At 43.8% G+C, this 23178-nt stretch overlaps 1 protein-coding gene across 1 annotated transcript in view; it reads right to left on the reverse strand.

Annotated features, from left to right (window-relative positions):
- Tgm7 (transglutaminase 7) overlaps positions 1-15493 on the reverse strand; it is a 24910-nt gene extending 9417 nt beyond the window's left edge. The window contains exons 1-6 of the mRNA XM_031373637.1: positions 15484-15493; positions 8256-8438; positions 6919-7164; positions 5024-5142; positions 2340-2468; positions 2076-2253 (exon numbers count right to left, since the gene is read on the reverse strand). Coding sequence (XP_031229497.1) covers positions 2076-2253; positions 2340-2468; positions 5024-5142; positions 6919-7164; positions 8256-8438; positions 15484-15493 — 865 coding nt within the window. The remainder of the gene's footprint in view (positions 1-2075; positions 2254-2339; positions 2469-5023; positions 5143-6918; positions 7165-8255; positions 8439-15483) is intronic.
- Between the last annotated feature and the right edge of the window lie 7685 nt (positions 15494-23178).

Raw genomic sequence — 23178 nt, forward strand, 5'->3', positions numbered from 1 at the left:
CTGCCCATCAGCAACATCCATCCACAAAGTAGAAGAAATCATTTGTGACCAACTTAAAACAATAATTAACTTCTCGTTCCCTGATCTTTTTTTTTTTGGCAGCTCTCCAAGTTAAAAGCATGGCAGTTTTAAAAGGAAAAACAAAAAGCTCAACGAGTTTCAAAAGAGAATTTGTGTGACCTGTGGTAAGCGGCTTAAGTTCTCTGGTTAGTCTCCTTGTAAGTGAGAGAGTGAAGAGTTGAACTGCCCTGCTTTCAATTCTGAAGTTCTGAATCTGTCCTTCTACTTAAAAGAGTTGAAAGAAAGATGAAAATTAGATGGGGATGGAGCTCAGTGGCAGAGTGCTTGCCCAGCATGTACAAGGTTCTGAGTTTGTGCCTCAGCACTGCATCCTATACAAATAGCTAAACAAACAAGAGGGTGGCTATAGATAGAATATTCATTCTCTGTAGCGATACAGTGGGTGACAGCAGAGATTGGGAACTATTCAGCAGCTTTAATAAGCCAGCAGCTCCCTCTTGTGGCTCCTCAGGATGGTACGTAAAGCTATGATTGCTCAGAGCAGACATTATCCCTTGTTTACACACCTACTAGCTGCCTACAACCAGGTGTAGTCAAGAGCCGAGCATGTGTTGGGACTAGGTCCTCACCCCTGTCAGTATGGTAAGTTCAGAAGGCGTCTCTCCTACCCACTCTTCCTAGGAAGGCAGACTATCTAATGGGGCTGCTGAGAAGGTCACAACGTTGTTTTATTTTGTTTTGTTTGTTTGCTTGCTTTTTAAGTAAAAGGAAAAAGAATAAGAGTCTTTCTGTCTCTGCACACTGAAGAGCCCCCTATGACAAGCAGAACCACTTGTCATAGTTCGGAAAGCACTGCACATGGGCTTTCCACACATCTGCAGGAAGGCAGCTTAATGGTCATGGTTCTCTCTATTCAACATCCCCAACACTCTGTTGGCCTGCGAGGACAGAAGGGCCTAGAGAGGGGCCCAAGTGACGATGGATCTAGTCCTTTTCCTGCTCTTCCTAGAATCAGAAGGTCCAAGGTGAACCCCATAATGCTCCATCTGGCTACCACTGGGGACTTTCCAGGCCAAAGCAGAATGGGGGCTACAGGAGGCCAGAGCAGCCACCACCCCACCTCACCAGTAAGCTGATAAGGTCTCCCGACATCTACTCAGATTTATATCTCTGCATCTGAGGCCGCAGAATCTAAGACTATGCTTCCCCTCAGAAAGTCATAAACAGCAGCCTGTTCTCATCCTATGTCCCGCCCCCTTCCCTAAGGGAATCAACCTATCATCTCAGCAAACACCTAGCACAGGGCATGATCAGATAGCCCCATGGGAGCTCGGCTCTGCGGGAGGGAGACCAGTCCTCTAGGTCCTTCATCTTTCAAGACCCTTGGGCCAAGACTTTGGCACTGAACTCTAAACAGCTGAGAATGCACTCAGTTGAGTAAAGTGTCCCTGATCCTCAAAAGACAGTTAGCAAGGCAGCAAAGCTCTAATTGTAAGTGGAGTCCCTCAGAGAGGTCTATGTGTGCGGTCAGGCTATCTGGGATGTATCTACTTGCATGTCCGTCCATCTTCCACCTGTTGGTCCACTGCAGACTCACCTTGAGCAGAGCAGGTGGTGGGAAGAAGGGTCCTGGCTCTGTGGGGACTGCAAGTTGTTCTATCCAAATGGCCACCATGTTGTGTGTCTGTCTGTCTGTCTATCTGTCTGTCTGTCTGTCTCTTCAGGCAAGATCGCATCTAGTGCAGGTTAGCCTAACTCCCTAGGTAGCCAAGGAAGCTCCTGATCGAAGTGCTTTCACCTCTCAAATGGTAGGATTAGAAGCATGCCCCACTGTGCTCAGGTATCCACTGCTAATAGTCTTCATCAAAGAGAAGGTGACGCGATTGCCAAGATCATCCCCTAGAGACTGGTTAGTATGCAGGCTAGAGAACTCCCGTACACACTGCTCCTTAGCCATGGGCCATTGGTGAGGTCAGTGGACTCTGAGAGTAGGTATTATCACGGCCTGGTCTCAAGGGGAAATCAGGAAAATCAGTGGTTGAGACTTCACTCACCCGTGCACATAACAGAGGCAAAGACCCAACACTGTCCATATTTCACAGGCTGCCCGCCCCTGGCCGACCACTGCCGCAAGATGGCCACGCTGCCATTCCATTCCAGAGGGCTGATGCCCTGGGAGTAGTCCTCTCCCCAGTTCCCCTGAAGCACACCACTGTCGTCGTTGCTGTTGATCTGCAAAGGGCAGACAGGCTGTTTGCACAACATTCAGGAGATGCTCGGGCCATCCTCAGGCAGGAGCAGGAAGCGTCTGTTCTTACCATGGCGCTTACCACCCTGCATACATACACCACGTTGTTCCTCTGAGAGTGGTCTTTGGATGGGTTCTTTAGAAAATAGAGGCTCTTGTTCAGGATCTCAAAGCAGATGTCAATGACGTCCTCTTCAAACTTGCAAGGCATTTCAAGGGTGAAGTCAGAGAAAAGCAAAAAAATGTGTAGAGTCCAGAAACCTGGGCATTAACAAGCTTTTAAGGGGTGACTTGTTTGTGCAACAGGGACATTGAGGCCTTACCATGAGACACAATCACATATCAGATATGAATCAAACTGGAAATGTATTAGAATCAGAAGTCTTATTTATTTGTTTGTTTGTTAGTATTTCATGAGCATTAGTGTTTTGTCTGTATGTATGCCTGTGAGAAGGTATCAGATCCCCTAGAACTCCAATTAAAGATAGTTGTGAGCTACATGTGGGCGCTGGGATTGAACCCAGGTCCTCTAAAAGAGCAGCCAGTACTCTTTAAAAAAAAAAAAAAGACTTATTTACTTATTTTATGCATATGAGTACACCATCCTTTGCTCTCTTCAGACACACCAGAAAAGGGCATCAGATCTCATTACAGATGGTTGTGAGCCACCCTGTGGTTGCTGGGAATTGAACTCAGGACCTCTGGAAGAGCAGTCAGTGCTCTTAACCACTGAGCCATCTCTCCAGCCTCCAGCAGCCAGAGCTCTTAAGTGCAAAAAAATTGAGCTGTGTGACTCTTGATGGAAATGCAAAGATTTGAGAAAATGGGAGAGAAGAGTTTTGAAGCCCCAGATTCAAACTCTAGGGCAGCTTGCCTGCTGCAGAACTTGGGAGAGCAGACCCTGCACCGCACCTAGGCAGCACAGGATGAGCTGACCCTCGTGACACAAGCACAGGAGAGCTGGTGGGCTGGCCAACTTAGCTTCTGCCTAGGCCCACATCCCAGGCTCTGAGCTGTCCCACCCCAACATCTACCTCATCTATGAACTGCTAGAGCACATGACACAGGGCAACAACAGGGTATGGATACCAAGATTTAAACTTCACATGCTGTCTAAAGTCTCAATATAGTGGTTTTTAAAAAAAAAAAAAAAAAATTCTTCCCACCAGTTTTAAAGCATGAAAGGAATCTTTTATGGCGAATTATTAAAAAAAAAAAATAGTAGTGTTGCAGCATAGAGACGGGGGAGGGGGGGAGCGGGTTTCACATGTGGGGGGGGTGGGGGGACTTCACATTTAAGGCCAGTCTGTGCTCTATAGGAAGTTAACTAACCTGGGAAACCAAGTCAGTGAGAAACTGCCTTAAAAAACATAGACAAGCCAGGAGGTGCACCTTTGCTGAGGAAGAACACACTTTTAATCCCAGCACTAGGGAGGCAGAAACAGGAGGATCTCTGAGAGTTCAAGGTCAGCCTGATCTAAAGAGTTCCAGGACAGCCTGGGCTACAGAGAGAAACCCTTGATTTCTCAACAAACAAACAACAAACCAAAACCAAAAAACCCAACATGAGGGTGGGATGGACAGAGGCATGATGGTCCAGCAGGGGAAAGAACCTGCCACCAAACCTGATGACAACATTCAAGCTCCAGGGCCCACATGGTAGTAAGAGGGAAATGACTCCAAATTGTTCTCTGACTTTCATATGCGCCATGGCATGCTTGCACCAATTCCCATATACACATATAAATAAGTAAAATTAATTAATTTAAAAGTTAAAGCAGTAGGAGAGAGGACCTGAGTTTGACTCCCAGCGCCCATGCAGTGGCTCACGATTGGAGGCATAATGTTACTGAGCACTGAGTAAAGTTCATCCTTGTGTTACTCAAATGCTGATTTCTGAGCCTCCCCACCCTCATGTGGCTGCAGTCCTCATTCTGAGAATCTCTTGTCTCAGCATTGTGTAAACATTGCTCCCCTATTATCCCCTAATTGGTCAATAAAGCTAGCTGATCAGCCAATGACTAAGCAGGGGACAGAATAGGGTTGGGCTTCTGCCTAGCCAAGGGTCAGGTAGCAAGAGAGAGGAAGTGGAGACTAGCCACAGGCAGAGAGCTGAGGAGACGAGAAAACTCCTGAAGCCCAGGGGCGGGGAGGGAGGGGTGTAGCCAGATTAATTCAGAGGATTAGAATAGAGTAACGCTGCTCAGTTATTGTGCTATTAGAGCTTGTTAAATAAATATAATAGTCCAGTCTCAAATATTGGGGAGCTAGATGGATTAAGAGGAAAACAGAGACACTCTTATTTAAAAAAAAAAAAAGCCACTAACCCATAATCTTCTGTGACTCTAATCTCAAGGAATCATTGCCTTTTTCTGGCTTCCTTGGACACTAGGCATACACATGGTACACAGACATACATACAGGTAAAACACCCATACACAAAAAAATTGTTTCCAAGTGAAGTGGTAGGAGATATTGCCTCATGGGCTGTTGCTTTCAAATCATAGAAGAATGAAAGGCTTGTCATAAGATGGCCCCTAGTAGGACTGACAACTGGTACATAAACATTCATTCAGTCATGGTTGGCTTTCATCATGCTTTCTTAGTAAAGCATAAAAACTTTGAAAGGAAAGCCATCTTTTCTTTGCTTGCCCCTCTTATTGGACGGGAAATTGTCCAGCACTTCACACAGTGCCCCTTGTTAGCTAAGAGCCCCCCCAACAAGGCCATCCTCCCTCCAGGAGGTGATGTTACCTGCCCATAGTTCCAAGGCCTGGAGGTAATGGAATTTGTTTGACCCTTGTAAACAAAGCCGTAGTCACTCATGATATACTCCCGCAGTAGTGTTTCGCTTGGCAGGTAGACATCATCCTCTGGGAGCGGGGAGGAAAAAGAAAGTCAGAAGGGAAAGGACAGGCATGGAATAAAAACAGCGTAAAAGCAGTAACATCCTTCTGAAACAGAGAGCCGACGGCTGACCCTGGGCAACAGAGATCAAGACTAGACCCTGTAAAAATCCAGCCACGTGCTTCTCCTGAGGCTAGCAACAAAATCTGTGCTGTAAAAAAAAAGAAAATGAAAATTATAAGATTATTTCAGACTTTTGGAAAATACAGAAAGAAGTCACTCATTCCCACTACTTAGAAATACCCAGCATTGGGCTGGAGAGATGGCTCAGCGGGTAAGAGCATCGACTGCTCTTCTGAAAGTCATGAGTTCAAATCCCAGCAACCACATGGTGGCTCACCACCACCTGTAGTGAGATCTGACACCCTCTTCTGGTGCTGTCTGAAGACAGCTACAGTGTACTTAATTATGATAATAAATAAGTCTTTGAGCCAGAACAAGCGGGGCCCGAGTGAGGCCAACTGGAGTGAGCAGAGGTCCTAAAAAAGTCAATTCCCAACAAGATAACCAGATGAAGGCTCACAACTATCTGTACAGCTACAATGTGTACTATATTATTTTATTTTATGTATAATACATTGTGTTATGTACATAAAATAAATAATCTTTAAAAAAAAGAAATACCCAGCATTACATTATAATATATTCCATCCTCTTGCCAGATGCATATGTGTAATTGGTTAGAATCAAATTGAATTTCACTTGCTAAATTACCTCATTTAATGTTACAGTACGGATATTTTCATCATGTTATTAAAAATTCTTTGTGGGAAGCTGTAGAGATGGCTCGGCAGTTAAGAGTGCTGGCTGCTCTTCCAGAGGACCTAGATTCAATTCCCAGCACCCACATGGCAGCTCACATCTGTAACACCAGAACCATGGGATCGGATCAGATACCCTCACACAGACATTCAGGCCAAACACCAATGCACATAAAAGAAAAGTAAATAGACCATTTTTAAAAAATTCTTTGTGGGGCAACACCTACTTCTGAACTTTATGGGCCCCAAGCACGCACATAGTACACAAACACACACATACGCATGGGCGTAAGACACTTACAGTAAGAGACATATATAAAATGAAAATAAAAATAATTCTTTGTGGGTCTAGATGTGGTGTTGCACACTTTAATCCCAGCATTGAGGAGGCAGACGCAGGTGGATTTCTGTGAATTTGAAAATAACCTGTGAGTCTGCGAAGTGAGTTCTAGGCCAGGAGGGAGGGCCATGTAATGAAGGCCCATCTCAAAAACAACAGGACAAAACAAAACAACAACAACAAAGCTTGATAAGTGATTTTTGCAGGCAGGTCTGTCGCAGCAGCATGTCTATAATTTCCACACTCAGGAGACTGAGACAGAGGATTGTAAATTTAATACCAGCCTAGACAAACTCAGCAAGACCCTATATCACAAAAGAAAAAAATTAAAAAGATGTTTAGGGCTACTAAGAGGATCGAGCAGGTGAAAGCGCTTACTGCTAACCCTGGTAACCTGAGGTCAAGCCCTGAGACCCACATGCTGAACCAACTCCCACAAGCTGACCTTCACACATGTAGATGTGTACATACACAAGTTGACTTTCACACGTGTAGGTGTACACATAGACAAAGTTAATTTTTTTGTTTCAGCACATAGTAATACATTGCACAGATACACAATGATTATCTGCCAGGCTTCGCCAGAGAAAGAACCTTTCCAATGCCTCGAGTTAGCTCTATAAACTGGGAGCAAGCCCTACCTGTACTCCATGGGTTAAAAAGCAAAATGAAATTCCCCAATGGGTAAGTCACACCAGGACCCTGGCCCCAAGAGATCTCTAGCTGCAGTGTGTAGTGGCCAATGACCGCACTAGCAGGTGAGAAAATCGAGACTTGGAGAGAGTTGCTGTCAATCGTGAAGTCAGAAGCACTCCAGACGTTCTTAGCTCGGGTCTGGACGAGGAAGAAAGCGGCTCGGGTCCCCAGAAGCTCTGTGGGCTCTGGTCCTGAGTAGGAGAGAAAGAGGATCTCAAAGGCTCAGATGTCTGTGATGGTGCTGGAGGGATGGTGGCCCAGCAGTTAAACATGCACCCTGCTCTTTCTTTCTTTCTTTCTTTCTTTCTTTCTTTCTTTCTTTCTTTCTTTCTTTCTTTCTTTCTTTTTTTTTGGTTTTTCAAGACAAGGTTTCTCTGTGTAGTCCTGGCTGTCCTGAAACTCACTCTGTAGACCAGGATGGCCTCGAACTCAGAAATTCGCCTGCCTCTGCCTCCCAAGTGCTGGGATTAAAGGCATGTGCCACCACTGCCCGGCACGCACCCTGCTCTTTCAAAGGACCTGAATTTGGTTCCCAGAATCCATGTGAGACAGAATTCATGTACCTTCAGCTCCAGGGGATCTGATGCCCACTTCTAGCCTCCCAGTGTGTGAGCACACACACACTTAAAAGTATTAATTTTTAAGATGGTAAAATAAATGTGGTGTATGATTCCCTGCAGCCTGACAGAATCTGTACCTTCTCCCAACATTTGCTAAAAAGCCCTCTGGTTTGAGGCGTTTACTGACACTTAAAGACTTTTGGGACTTCAGCTGGGCGGTGGTGGCACATGCCTTTAATCCCAGCAGTCAGGAGGCAGAAGCAGGCAGATCTCTGAGTTCAAGGCCAGCATGCTCTACATAATGAGTTCTAGGACATCCAGAACTACATAGAGAAACCCAGTCTCAAAAAAACAAACAAACAACAAAAGGAATCTTTGGGACTTTGTTTTTTTTTTTTTTTTTTTTTTTTTTTTTTTTTTGTTATTGTTTGTTTGTTTTTCCAATCTGTAAAATGAGAGCCTGGTAGTGCCAACTTAAAGTCTTCTATGAGAATTAAAATGAGGTCTGGAGAGTTTTATGCCGTGCTGCAAACTTACAAACATCACAGTTTGCTGAGCTGGACAAATATTTCCTTAATTGGACCAACAGTACTGGTACAAGGATCTTGGGGGTTCCAGAAGAGAGGAGAAGGCACCTCAGAGGCTGGTGGCGAGAGCTCCTCCTCCAGGCAAACTTTCTGTTTTGAGGGAACCTGAGGAGCCTGAGGGCAGAGTGAGCTCACCTGTCTCAGCCACAAAGGTGAGGTGGTCCTTTTGGGGCTGGAAGGGTCGACTGAAGACGATCGTTAAGATGAAGATCTGGCCACGGCGCAGGATGAGCTTGGACGAGCCCAAATCCTCAGTGTGGTGCTCCTTGTTGTTCCTGGGGATCTGCAGTTCCACAGACCTGAGCTCCAAGGCTGCCACTTGGGGAAGGAGGACAGGTCACTGCCCAGCTGCGACACTTGGAATCATTTACACGGAACCCGCCTGCGTGAACCTTTTTGCCTTTCTGCCTCCTAACTTCAGGATGACCTCAAAGGGCAATTGAGCAGGTCCTAGCCAGGGATAAGGAGGAAGATCCATCCTGGAGACAGCAGAGCTGGAGGGTTGGTGTCCCAGAGGGCAAAGCAAATCCCAGATAACGAAAAGCCACTCTTTCTATCATCCTGCTGGCTTAGGAATAAACATGTTGGGATTTTGTATGAATGAAGCCAATGAGCTTTCTGGAGGCTGGACATCTGCTATAATGCAGGTCCCTGCTTTCAGGTGTGGGGGTGGGTTACTTGGGGTTTACTTTCTGATTCTCAGTTTTGTTTCAGGTCTGTGCAGAAGGCATCGTGGGTATGTATCTAGTGTATGGCTGCAAGATTCTCCTAGTACAGTAGACAAGTATATAGTCTACAGTGACTTGGCCCTAGGTCATTACCTTGACAAGTTGCTTGGACTGGTCACCTAAGAGTCCTAGACATTAGTGTGTTCATCTGAAAGATGGGGAGATGATCATGTTCCTATTTCATAGGGTTTATATCAGCCTTCAGTGAGGATGCATGCATGAGCACCAAGCCACACGTACGTAAAGAGAAAGTGTTCATCCTGGGAAGAAACGACTGAGTCCAGGATTGCCCAAATCAAAGCAAGCTGTATTTGAGGGCACTTGGCTAGCCAGCCAGCCGCTATCTCCCCTAAATCGGGGTTTTCAGAGAGCAGCCCTCACTGGCTTCTTGAAGTTCTTTTTATAGAGGAGATAAGGGGGTGAGAGAGTTGGCAGCTTATTCATTGATAAAAGGATAAGATAAAAAGGCAAGGATATGCATCAAGTTAAAGGGGGTCAGTGGTCACAAAGGCAAAGATGGCATCAGTGAAAGGGGGTTACAAGCAGTCTACATCAGACCAACAACTTACCCTTGATTACAAATAGAGGCCTTAATTACAGGGATTTGATGGAGGTGTAACATAGGACTTACCTCTTAGTTACATTTTAGCACCAAGCAAACTGTCTTAACTATAAAGAGAACTCTCACCCTACATGGTATGTTCTCTGTTTTGGTCTAATTTCAGCCTGTGAGGTATTTGTTTCGACCTTGGCCTCATAAAAATGCCTGGTAGTTCTTAGTTACTCTGAGTGGTAGCTCGCTTTGAATTTATTCACTGTGCCTGCTGATGATGTTCATATTGCATTCATTGTCAAGAAAGATTCATCAGATTTTCCCTCTAACAAGTCCAACCTATTACTAGATTTCTAATGACTATCCTCTAAGCCAAATAACCACTATCCTGTATATGAAAGGGCCGTTCACTCCAGGCGGGCTTTGGTGACTATTTACTTCCCTCTGGAAAGGTGAGGAGAGTCATGAGACCCTTACCTGGGTCTCCAGACACTCCCTACCATCTGCTCTAGGTAACTCTACCTTAGTTGTGTGTGGCCTCCTGGGAGGGTTATGGCATGCATATAAGTGAAGGAAGACTGGGGGTGGGGCTCCATGTACGTTGCTGCTAAGGTGCAGCCCGTTCAAGGAGCACACCCCCCCCCAAAAGTAACCCCTCACCTGTGCTCTGTAAGGAAGCCCAGTAAACTCATTGGTTTCCCAGAGTGACCTATGTCAGAATCCTGTCTCGGTATGTCACTAGGACTTTAGTTTTAGAAGAGGTGGATGCTGCTTATGTCTTCTGCTGTGAAGGAATTTCAGCGACATCAGTTATGGGATCAAGTGGAAACAAGGAAGAGGGGGAGGGGGGATGCAACTGATAGTAACCTAGGTAAGATCTCAGGGACCTACATGCTGGAGGGAGAGAACTGACTCCTTAAAAGTTGTCCTCTGTGTGCTTAATATTCAAGTGATCTCCCTCTCTCTCCCTCTCCCTCTCCCTCCCTCTCTCTCTCTCTCTCTCTCTCTCTCTCTCTCTCTCTCTCTCTCTCTCACACACACACACACACACACACACACACACACACACACACACACTCACACACGTACAGAAAGGTGACTAGTAAGAAAAACAGTATAGACAATATCACAAAACCTGGACCACAGCCAGGTGGTGGTGGCGCACGCCTTTAATCCCAGCACTTGGGAGGCAGAGACAGGCAGATTTCTGAGTTCGAGGGCAGCCTGGTCTACAGAGTGAGTTCCAGGACAGCCAGGGCTACACAGAGAAACCCTGTCTCGGAAAAAACCAAAACAAACAAACAAACAAAAATCTGGACCACAGGAAAAGCAAGGACGATCTTATTTCTAAAAGAGTCATAGTGTAAATTAGGGGTTATAGTGAAAAGTTTGAAAGCAGCTGGCCTAGATCCTGTTAGAAGGTAACTATATCTCATATTTTTGAGGGGCCTGAAACATTCCTGCCAAGACAGACCCCTGAGCTTCCTAAAAAGGTCCTCCACCCTATGCCTTTCAGAGGCCCACCTACCTTGAAAGATAATGTATCTTGGAGAGGAGTGAAGGGCCCCAGGAGCCCTTACCTGTGCTTCTCAGGAAAGAACAGGGCTGAGCCAGGCTTTCCTGGCTCCTGTCCATCCACTGCTAGAGCAGAGTTCCTAAAGGGCTGCTAGGTTCTCTTTCCCCGGGCCTCTTCCAGTTTGGGAAGCAAAGGAGAGGGAAGGTGCCTTCTCTCAAGCCCAAGGCTGCCTGCATGAAGAAACACATTCACCACCAGACACTTAAGCTTTCTTTTTTAGTCCACTTAATGTAATGATGTGTTGGCTCACCCAAGGGCTTTTCATGTCAAGGAGACATGACTTAGAATAAAAGGAAAGGCTTCCAGTGAAGCCAGAAAGGGAAGCTGAGAGAATCAGGAAGAAGCTCAACAATGCAGGAAATCCAGTAGAATCAATTAGCAAAACACGTCAGTGCCCACAAGGCCTGGCTTGGATGTGGTCCCATCCGCGTTAATGGTGTGAATAAGAGGAGAGGCGAGCCTCAGACGCAAGACTCCTGGCGCTTACTTCATTAACACAATGACAAGGGTGTAAAGGATGAAATTATATCCGGATGTATTATCAGCCTTAAAAAGGGGTGGGAGGAGACATTAAAACAGTTGTCTACCTAGGAGGAATTCTCTGAGAAACTAAACCCGAGCCAGCTCTGCTCTCGGGCAGGGCTGCCTCCCTCTGCTTGGATCTTGGTTTTAAGGAAATCACAATCATGCTTGGGTCTTTCTTTGGCCACTAAAGATGCCCCACCTTATGCCTGCTTGCTTTCATAACACCTTTACTTTCTGAAGAGGGCGGAACAGCATCTAGTGTTAGCCCCACAAAAACAGAGACCTTGATCATCTTGAAGCTGGGTTCCCCCATGTCTGGAACCAGGTCTTTTAGAAAACCATGCTTGTGTTCAGAGAATTTTTACTACAAGCCAATCCATTATCCATGTCCAAAATCATTTCTATCTTACAAATCCTCTGCGATGGAGTGTTAAAATTGTTCCTGACCTGAAGGGGTGTTCTTGTCAGAACTGGAATTGAAGCCCAAGCAGGCTTGCTCCAGAGTCTGCCCTTAGTCTTCACCACCTCCTGCCTTCCCTGGTAACCAGGTGCTAAATCGTGTTTGCTGAATGGACAGGTGCATGTGTGCTCAAACTTCAAGGAACACAACATCAGGGCAGTCAAGGGGCCGAGGTAGTTCAAAACTTATAAAAGTGGCTATAAACATGAAGGCTAGGAGCTTACTAAGTACAAACCAAAAGAACAATGGGATCTATATTTGATCTATTAAAGTGCCAATAATAATAACAATACCCTATTTGTTGAAGACATGTAGAAGTAGATTGTCTCATATATAACAATGGGAATATAAAATTCATACAGACCTTTAAGAGACAAGGGATCCTTGGAACAAGCTGGCTAGCCAGACTAGATGAATCAGTAAGTTCTAGGTTCAGTGAAAACCCTGCCTTAATATATAAGGTATGGACTGATCATCAAAAACACCTAGTGTCACACTCTAACCTCTGCCTGTATATGACAGACATGAGTGCAAATGTGTGCTTCTACACATGTGCTCGCGTACACACACACACACACACACACACCATCAAAGAATAAGGGGAAATCATCCCCTAGATGCCAAAAGTAAAATAAAAGGTACTAATAACTACAGGAAAGGTTTCATTCCTTCAAGTTTTTTCAGTTTATCAAGCTTTTGTTTTGCACGGACATTTCTATACTCGGGAAGTGTTACTTTGATCAAGGATGGGTTTTTGAACAGGAGCGACTCATCAAAGCTGTACATTGGAATTAGTTTAGCTGTGGTGTTTAGCCCAGACCAGAGAGGGGAAAAGCCAAGGGTGGAGATGGCAGCAAGACTTCTGTCGCAACTATCTAAGTCACAGGCTAATGGGGACTTAAATACAGGTGAGCAGGAAAGGGACCACCCATGTGTACCAGGGACCAGCTGCCATGACATGTGGCAGTTAATAAATACATGTTGAAATCCTTTGATTTGCAGGGCTTCCTAAGGCCCCTGCAAATGTAGGTGAAGACCAGAGCCAGCAAAGGAGTCCATTGCCAAAGCCTGGGATGCTCCAGGTGGACACACTAAAGGTAAGTTCCATATGATACAGCCAGTAGGAGAACTGGCCTGTGCCACCAAACTCCAGGTGGATTCAAGCCTTCCTTCAGCCCCATTCTGTGTCTGTGCTAGCTTGCTTTCTTTCCCCTAGTATTGTTGTTGTTGTTATTATTTTTATTATTATCATTATTAACTTTGATGCATTCTGCACTCCTTTTCATTTCTTCAGTTTTTTCTTTTAATTAGAAAGATTACAATTTAAAAATTACAAAGATAGCGTGGCGCACGCCTTTAATCCCAGCACTTGGGAGGCAGAGGCAGGCAGATTTCTGAGTTCGAGGCCAGCCTGGTCTACAGAGTGAGTTCCAGGATAGCCAGGTCTACACAGAGAAACCAGGTCTCAAAAAACCAAAAATAAATAAATAAATAAATAAATATTACAAAGATTACAAACTAAAAAAGTTGTTAAAGTGATTCCTATGTAGTGAGATTACCAGAATGTTCTGTGGGTAATTAAATGTGAGAAAATTAAAATTCCTTATAACTCAAATGTTTAAATCCAAATTTCTTGGTCAAAGACCCAGAATCCTTCAGACTGTGGCTCAAACAGATTCCCATCTTATCTTCTGGACCCTCGTGAAGTAACTCTGACTTTCTCACACTGTGGCCTCCGAATGGACCATGCCCACGTCTACACAGCCCTGACCCTCCCTAAAACTCTCTCTGTCTCCACCACACCAGTTTTCCAAGCAAAATTCAGCACCCATCTTCCTGAAATCCTTCCAAAGCTCTTAAGAATATGGTACCTGCCACAGTAGTTGGGTCTGTAGCCCATGTTTAGTGAGTGTTAGGAGGCCTCCTCCAGGCTTTCTGTACACTGTCTCCTTCTAGCTCTACAACTATCCAAGAGCTTTTATCAATGCCATGAGACAGGTAAATAGAAAGATGACTGGTAAAGTTAAATAACTTGCCCCTTGTCACCTACTTAGTACCATTTAAACTTAGTTTGACTAAACCACCTAGTTCTTTGCCTGGAAAGTAGTCCTATATCAGATGATCCGTTCCTTCCAGACAGGCATCTACATTTTTTGTGTCATTTTTTTTCAAGTAAAGAAATTAACAGACCTTACAGGAGCTGCTCTACCAGAAAAACTGGGGAGCCACCCCCCCAATCCAGGCTTCTCTGTAGGGCCCAAGGGGGCCAAACAATGATGAAAACCCACAGCTCCATTTCCATTCCATTATTCAAAGGTACCAAAGAATCCAGAAGCTGGGGCACTGGGTGAGGCTCGGTTGATAGAGCACCAGCCTAGCATGCACAAAGCCCTAGGGTCAATTCCCAGCACCATTGGAATGTAGTGGCATCCATTTGTAATCCTACAGCTTGAGAGATTAAGTAATAAGATCAGAAGTCCTAGGTTACCCTCAGATACATAGAAAGTTTGAGACTAGCCTGGGCTACTGATACCCTGTCTCAAATTACCAATAAGACAAAAACAAACAAACAAATAAACAAACAAAGAGTACTGAAGCCCTCAGGTAGCTTAGTAGCTTGGAACGGAACTGGCCCCAGGACCCACCTGATCTTTCCATATTCTGCAGTTGCTTAAGCTCGGAACCAACTAATTTTCAGTTAATCACTTACTGCTTCCTTGAAATGTTTTTGCTTAATGGTGACTATGTCACTGCTTAATCGTTTATACCCTGAACCCGGTAGTTTCAATAGCTGCTACGGACCAGAAAGCAGTTCCTGGGTTGACTGCACAGGTTAAATCATTAAGTCTTTTGACTCATGTATAAAAATAGCTATAAATATGAAAGAAAAAGTCATCTTGTCATACTTGTAAAATGCAAACTAAAACCATAATGAGATTCACCTTTGGTCTGTTGGCAATGCTTGAAATAGCAAGCCCCTGTTTTGTTCAGAGTATATGGAGATGGGCTGTCTCATAGAGTGAGACTGTAGACTCCTCAGACTTAAGGTTGGTTGATGCCCATCAAAACTTAAATCAGGCATTGCCCTTGCTCCAACATTGGCTCTTTTAGAAGTTTTGCACATCCTTGCAAAATTCCACCAACAGGGCATCCATTGCATCATGGTTTATAAGCATGAATAATAAAAGATAAATATCCATCAGTAAGAGACAGTAACTAATTAACATGTTTATTAAATAAGCTGTGCTTATATATCCTCATTGGATTTCCCAAAGCCATTCCAGCTCTGAATTTTAAATGCAAAGTGGTCTACAGCTTCAGGAAAGCAAATGAATGACTGTCTGAATGGGCTCCAAGACCCAAATGAAGGCAGGAAAAGGAGAGGAAGGAGACAGACTCCACAGTGAACCATGCATGACCAGTTCAGGCTTTCTAGTCTTCTCTGCACTCCTCCCTTCCCAGCCTCGCTGCCTCTCTGAACTTAACACCTCATAAAAGTTAAAGAGATTGCCAGTACTCACCGGGATCCATCTCCCTCAGGTCAGTCAAGGCCCTTCAAGTGGCCAGCATTAGGATTCTGGTCCTGATGTGTCTCTGAGTGTTAGACCCGTCCTTCCATCATGGAGCCGGGTGGGGCTGTCACTTCTTCCTCCTCCCATCCCTTCTCTGAAATTTCCCGTTGTTCCAGGTGCCTTCTAGCTTAAGGAAAGAAGCCCTGCCTTAAGCCTTTAAAACGCTTGCTGAGGGGTTTGATTCTGTGGCCTCCTTAAGCTGTAAAGTGCCCAAGCGAAGGCAAAAGCAGCTTCAGTCTGTCCGTGAGCTCTTCTGTCACATCTGGACTCAGGGTCACACTCATTCTCAACCCTCTAGGCTGGCATCACCCAACAGTGTCAGTGTTGGGACAGGAATGACTGGAAAACATAGTGGCTCAAGGAAAGTAACAAATGGCTAGTCACAGAGAGGGACCGTGCAGCCCATCAGGACTCAGAGGACTCTGCACCCTGAAGAAGAACGAGGCATAGTGAAAAGGTGAACTCTGCAGGAGATTAAAGTGTCCAGTGAGACATTGAAATGTCTCTGATAGCTTGTTAACTAGTAGGAGTACCAGACAAAAATGATGCCATTTAGCTATTGGCACATATATACCTGTTTTAAAAAGATGGATTCTAAGGAACAGAATAGCTAAGAATAATTGTGATCTTTTTTTTATATTTCACCTAGTAAAAAGTAAACTCTACAGTCAGTGCATAAGATGCTTTAATTAAGAAAGAAACACTAGGTCAATGAGATGGCTCAGTAGAACCAGGACCCACACGGCAGAAGAATAGACCCGACTCCCATACATCATCCTGTGACTTCTACACTCACTGTCCCCCATGCACATCAAAAAAATAAATAAATCTAAGAGTGTTTGAAAGTAAATAAACAGAAGTCCATCAAGGTAGCTTAGTATGTAAAAACACTTGCTGTCAACCTGGCAGCCTGAGTTAGATCCCCAAGACATACATGATATAAAGAGAGCCAGCTCTCATAAGTTGTCCTCTGACCTCCTCCCTTGGCCCATGCAGGACTCCACTCATGTGCTCACACAGCAAATGAATGAATAATTGAGGAAAAGAAGAAGGAAACAATCTTTTTTCTTTCTTTCTTTCTTTCTTTCTTTCTTTCTTTCTTTCTTTTTTTTAATTTTTTTTGTTTTTTTTGTTTTTTGTTTTTTGTTTTTTGTTTTTTGTTTTTTCGAGACAGGGTTTCTCTGTGTAGCCCTGGCTGTCCTGGAACTCACTCTGTAGACCAGGCTGGCCTCCAACTCAGAAATCCACCTGCCTCTGCCTCCCAAGTGCTGGGATTAAAGGTGTGCGCCACCAACCCCCTGGTGTAAACAATCTTAAAGAGAAAGTAAGAAAACAGGTAAGAAGGCCATGGCAGGAGTGAGTGTGGTGTGTATAATGTGTATATGTTTGTGTGGTATATGTATGTATGTATATGTACGTGTATGTGTGGGTGGTGTGGGTAATGTGTGTATATGTTTGTGGTGTGTGTGTATGTGTGATGTGTATGTAATATGTATGTTTGTATGATTTATATGTGTGTGGTATATGTGTGTATATGTTTGTGGTATATGTGTGTATGATTGTGTATGTGTATATATGTTTGTGGTGTGTTATGTATATTTGTGTACCAGACTGACAATTTAAAAAGAAGCAGATTCTCCATTACACATTCCTGAGGAAGAGCTGAAATTGGACAATAAGTATTGTGAGAAAACAAAGACTTCACATGTTTACTGATTCTTCTCAAAGGTGTGTAAGAGGTAGGTAATTCCCTAGGTTAATCTGTGTGACTCACTGAAAATTCCTACACCTATCTTAATCACAGCTTTCTGTCACATCCCCTGCCTGTTTTAATATGTATAGTGCATTGAGAAAGTAGTTCCTAATCAGACTGGTCAAAATTGCTCACTACTAGCCAGGCATAGTGGCACATGCCTTTAATCCCAGAACTTGTGAGGCAGAAGCAAGCAGATCCCAATGACTTTGAGGCTAGCCTGGTCTACAGTGCAACTCCAGAACAGCCAGGGCTGGATTATACAGCAAAACCCTGTCTCAAAAAGCCAAAAAATTAAAATTAAAATTAAAATTCAAAAAATAAAAATAAAATCACTCACTTCCAGGTATTTTATGAATATCCACAGGTTTTATTTTGTCAAAATCACTCTATATTAGCTCAAAAAAAAAAAACCTAGTTACTGATATAAAGAATATCTTTTTCTTTTTTTTTCTTAGAGGAAGGGTATGGGTGGTTTCTGAGAGTCACTATGTAACTAACCTCGAACTCACACTCACTGTGTCTCAACCTCCCAAGGTTTGGGATTACAGGGATGTGTCACTGCTCTCAACTTTAAGAATATTTTATAGAGAAATATATGTATTTTGAGGAACACAGAATTTTTATACATAATTTTATAAGAACATTCTGAATTTATAGTAAAGATTTTTTTTTAATGTGATGCTTGTGTATGCACACACATGTGTATATGCATGCATGTGGAGGGCCAGAGGTCAGCTTTGGGATGTAGGCACCAAAGTTCTGCCATGAGTAGATTAATCCACTAATAAACGAATGGACTGGCACATTCATGGGTTATTACTGAGGGGGTCTGCCTTGTGGATGCATTTCTTTCAACATTTGAAGCTCTGAACCAGGACTCTGCATCATGGCCACAAGCAGGAAAATCCTTACCAGGCACAGACCTCAACCCTGGAAATGAAAGTTGAATAAGTCTTTCGGAGCCAGGCAGTGGTGGCACATGCCTTTAGTCCCAACACTTGGGAGGCAGAGGCAGGTGGATCTCTTGAGTTCAAGACTAGCCTGACCTACAGTGAGTTCAAGGACAGCCAAGGCTATATAGAGAAGCCAGTCTAGAAAAACCAAATAAATAGATAAATAAACAACCTTTCTGCTTTGTAAATTTCTCAGCTTGTCAAATTCAGTTACAGCAACAACAACAAAAAATGGACCAAGACAAAGCAGAAAAGAGGTTTCTCTATGTCTAAATTAAAGAAAACACTGCTTATTATCCAGCTTACTTGGAGAATTTCCATTTGGTCAACCCAAAGGCCCCGTTAGGAGGCTGAGTGTCTCAATTTCCACTACTACGGTATATACAGATGCTACAAGCCCGGACTCAGCCAAATGCAGATGGAAAATGTGCCAGAGTGTTGGGGGGGAGTTCTGGGAGGTGCTGTTGTCTGTGGTATGGCTCTGGAAGAGGCCATGCAGACAATTTTTAAAAAGACACAGAGTGGAAAAGGTTTTCCAGGCCAGAGGTGCAGTGTAAGCAAGGTCAGCAGAGTGGTAACAGCTGGGGCTGCTTTCGAACCTGGCATGGGAGATGGCACCGCAGTCAACACCCACTTCATAAAGCTGGTGTTTCAATGAGAAGAGAAAGATGGAGCTGCAGACTTGCAAAGTCAGAGCTATTTTTCCTGCTGTTTAGACTTCAGAGTTCTATAGCTGTGGGTGATAAAAGAAATCAAGCTTTTGCAAGCCTTTAGAAATTGCCACCGGCATACACTGATATCTTACACGCCACTTCTCTACTTGGCCCCCTTGCTAGGCAGTTACATAGGAGAACTACTTTTAATTAACTTGGGATCAGGCTAAATCATGCTTATTATACCCATAGCAGTACAAATCCTGTTTTCTATTTTTAAGGCTAAAGATTGAACCCTTATACATGCTAGACTAATCTTCCACCACCAAGCCACATTCCCCAGCCCCTCACATTCTCTTCTTTAACCGACCTTGACATATTCAGTTTGCGCTATAAACTTTTTCCTAAGACAGCACATACCAGGCGGCTGGAGAGATGACTCAGTGGTTAAGAGTTCTTCACATCTTGCCAGGGCTGTTCCCAACACCCATGTGGTGGCTCACAGTCCTCTGTAACTCCAGTTCCAGGCAAATCTGACACCTTCTTCCAGCCTCTTTGGGCCTTGGATGTGTGCAGCTCACATACATACATGCCAGCAAAATACATGCATACAAAAATAACCCTTTTTAAAGTGCCCTAGTCAATAAAGCTTTTAAATTAGCTTTCAGAATAAAAAGTCAGAATCATCGCTATGTTGGTAGTGCTCAACGCTGGTAGGTTAAATAATCTACTAGGTTTTCAACAAAACAAGACAGCAAGCTCTGTCTTGTATAGACACACTGAAACCCTTCCCTAGCTCCACACCCTTATACCTATGCCATATCTTTTTCCCATAGTCACTTCCAATCCAGAAAGTTCAAAATCAAACTCATTGACTCTACTCACCAACCCCAAATGCATTTATTCTGTTCCCCCTATAAATACTATAAAAGTCCACTAGTTGAGTGGAACCTACTATTTGATGGTGATGTGGTCAAAGGAACAGTGCAGAATTGTTATTTAGAGAACCTGATTCAGGATCATCCTCCTGCTTCTCTGAGCTAAAGCACTTAATTGATCTTAAGCGCGTTAGTCTCACCAAGCTGCGCTTTACTATGTAAAATAAACTAACTCCAATCCTTTGTTCCTGGGGTTGCTTTCAACATCAAGTAATGTTGTGGGAGCCCTGAAGTGTTTTCTGAACACTAAGCACTTTCATTAGTAATAAAGGCAGGATACAGGACTGGAGAAATGGCTCAGTGGTTAAGAGTACATACTGAGTTTAGCAGAGGTCCCAAGTTCTGTTCCCAGCATCCATATCTAATGGCTTGCATCTGCCTGTAACTCCAGATCCAGATCTGATGCCTCTGGCCTCCACAAGCACCTGCATTTACTGCACTAGCCCATTCAGACATATAATTAAGAAATAAAAGTAACTCATAGAGATTTATAATCCTCCACACTCTGAGATTTATATTATGTTAGAGAATACATCAAGAATTGCTGCTAGCTGCTCAGACATTCCAAGCCAAGGAGAATTTGACATGGTCCAGAGCCCAGCCTCCTTCTCCTTTGTTACTGATTGTTCTCAGGAAATTACAACTAGACAGCAGCTTGCACTGCTCTTGCCTTGCATTTAACTCAGCCTGGAGGTTCTGCAACCTTTTCTTACTCCGCCTATATCTGTAGCCACATAGCCCTCCATCTTATCTCTCACTGTCTCGTTGATCTCTGATAAACTCCAAAACTAAAGTCTCTCCCAAGCCGTTCTCAACCTGATCACTCTTGCCTTCTCCCAGCGGGTCTGAGATATCACCTCCTCACAGACACTTTCTCTGAATAGCCCAGGATAGTCCAGGGCATTGCCTCTCTTGAAGCACCACTATCCTTCCTGCCAAGCTCTGAATGGCCTTGTTTTGTGTACTTTGTTTTCCCTTCTCCCGGGCTTCTGTATGTTCACTCAGCCAAGCCCACCCAACAGTCTGAGCAGTCTACAAAATAAAGCCAGCCTTCAAGGGCATGTGAATTGTAACACTACTAGCTGGAAGCCAATCACTTCCCAGGGTCCCCCTTTCCTGGAAGTCCCAGAGAACCCTCTAGTTGCTTACTTCTGTTTGTTGATCAGTCTTGAAGGAAAGCACAGCAGCTGACTGGAGAACAAATCCTTATATCCCACTCTTCAAGGATGAGTTCTCTGGCTCCAGGATGCTGGTTCTCAGCCAAGTCCATGGGCCTGGGAGGCTTACAGTTGTATAGACTGGAATGCAAGCAGGAGGAGTTGTGATGAAACCGGCCACACCCTTTACCTAAGATAAGCTCCAGTTGACTCTTGGGTTCTATTCCCAAAGAAGTTTCCTTCCTCATGAGGGCCTGCACCTATCCTGTTTTGCCCCATGATGCCAATTTGAACACCCTAGGTCTTCAAGCTTGTTTTAATAATCAGTATCCAAGGATAATAGCTGTGGTTTGTTCCCAGTATCCTCTTCCCTGTTGATTTTTCTACTGGAATTTTTTAAAGGCATGGTCTCTCAATGTAGCCCAGGTTGGCCTCCAACTCGTAAATCCTCCTGGGTTATTGATTTGAATGCTGAGATTGTAGATGTGCACCATGCTAAGGGCATTAGTTTGCCCTTTAGAAATGATGGAGGGTTCCCCCAGTTTCTACATATAAATCCTAGGATAGAACTCAATTCCTTATTTTGCTACGAACAACTTCATGAGCTCACCTTGACAAGAATTCTTATACTTTCCATGCATTTCATTCATTGATTCCACAAACACTTAGTGCATACCTGTCATGAGCCAGGCAGTGTTCCAGGCTCCTCAGGTACAAGTAAGCATATAAAAATACATCTGGGAGAAGGGTTAATTTGGGGCAGTGTAATGGGAACTGTGGTTTGCATGGTAGGCTTAGAATTCTGTCTTTGGGAATTCCCTTAGAGAATATCTCAAAGAGAGAGACAAAACGACTTCAAAGATTCTGAGATGCTAAGAGCTGAGGAGCTTTGATGCCCAAGCAAACAGCTGCACAAACCAGGCTTGAAGGAAAGAACCAAGCTAGCACTTGGGAGAGAAAGACAGCCAACGAAACTTAAGGCACATCTCAGATTTAATTTTAGTTTTTTTTTTTAATAGCAATAGGAAACTCTTAAAGGTTTAAAAATATTTTTGTAAAGATCTATTTATACTGTCTTACATGTGTGAGTGTTTTGCCTGTTTGTGTATGTATAACATGTGCATGCCTGGAGGCTATATAGAAAATGAAGGCTATATAGAAACTGAAGACAATGAATCAAGACAAAAATTGAGCCTTGATTCCTTTTGCAGGATTTTGCTTTCATTCTTTTAAAAATAATCAATAAAAATTTTTGCAAATAATAAACAATCATCAATAAAGGAGAATTTTCAGGACATCAAGAGGCAGAGAGCAGTTAAGAGATTACTCTGTACAGCTCGGAGGGGGGTATATGATAGCTATACTTTGGGTTGTGAATGAGTGAGTTTACTAAGTATATAGCAAGCCAAGATAAGAGAATAAAACAGCAAGGGAAGAAACTCGCAGAGCATCAGACTAGTTACATCACCAGGTAGAAACTAGATCTGGAGAAAACACTTGGAGCTCTTATCAACAAAGAGAGTCCCAAAAGCCATTCCCCCCTCCTTTCCTTTCTCTTTATTTTTCATTCCCTTTTTCTTTTCCAAATGTCCAGGCCAATATGAATCTCTTATAACAGTGTATACAGCTAAACATAAAGGCTAAACATTGTGTTGAGGAAAACAATATGGAGTTAGAGCTAGTCCTTTCTCCCACACTATGAAGTGAGCCCCTGTGCAGTGGGGCGGGGCTCATTTCTCAGTTTGTGGCCATGGAGAAACATGGAAGTTAACTTGACCAGAGACTGGGGTATTAATGGGCAAGAGCCTTGGAACCATTTTGAGAGAATGACTAAAAGCAATCAAATTTAAAAGTAAACCAGGGACCGGAGAGATGGCTCAGTGGTTAAGAGCACTTGTTGCTCCTGTAAAGGACCAGCAAGCACCATGGCTCACAAGCGTCTGTAACCACAATTTCTGAGGTTCCAACAGGCACATGTGGTGCACATACATGCAATGCAAATGAAGTATGCTTAGGCACAAAATAAATAAATAACAATTTAAGAAGTAACTGATTCTAAACTGGATGTGGAAAAAAAAGTGGAGGCAGAATTAAGCTGCTAGGTAGAGACAAAGTGGGGCCCTTGATTCCCCAGACTTCCTGATGCAATTGAAGACATTTTCTTTTCTTTCTTTTTTTTTTTTTTTT

The sequence above is a fragment of the Mastomys coucha genome, unplaced genomic scaffold (assembly GCF_008632895.1).
Source record: "Mastomys coucha isolate ucsf_1 unplaced genomic scaffold, UCSF_Mcou_1 pScaffold15, whole genome shotgun sequence".
Taxonomy (NCBI): Eukaryota; Metazoa; Chordata; class Mammalia; order Rodentia; family Muridae; genus Mastomys; species Mastomys coucha.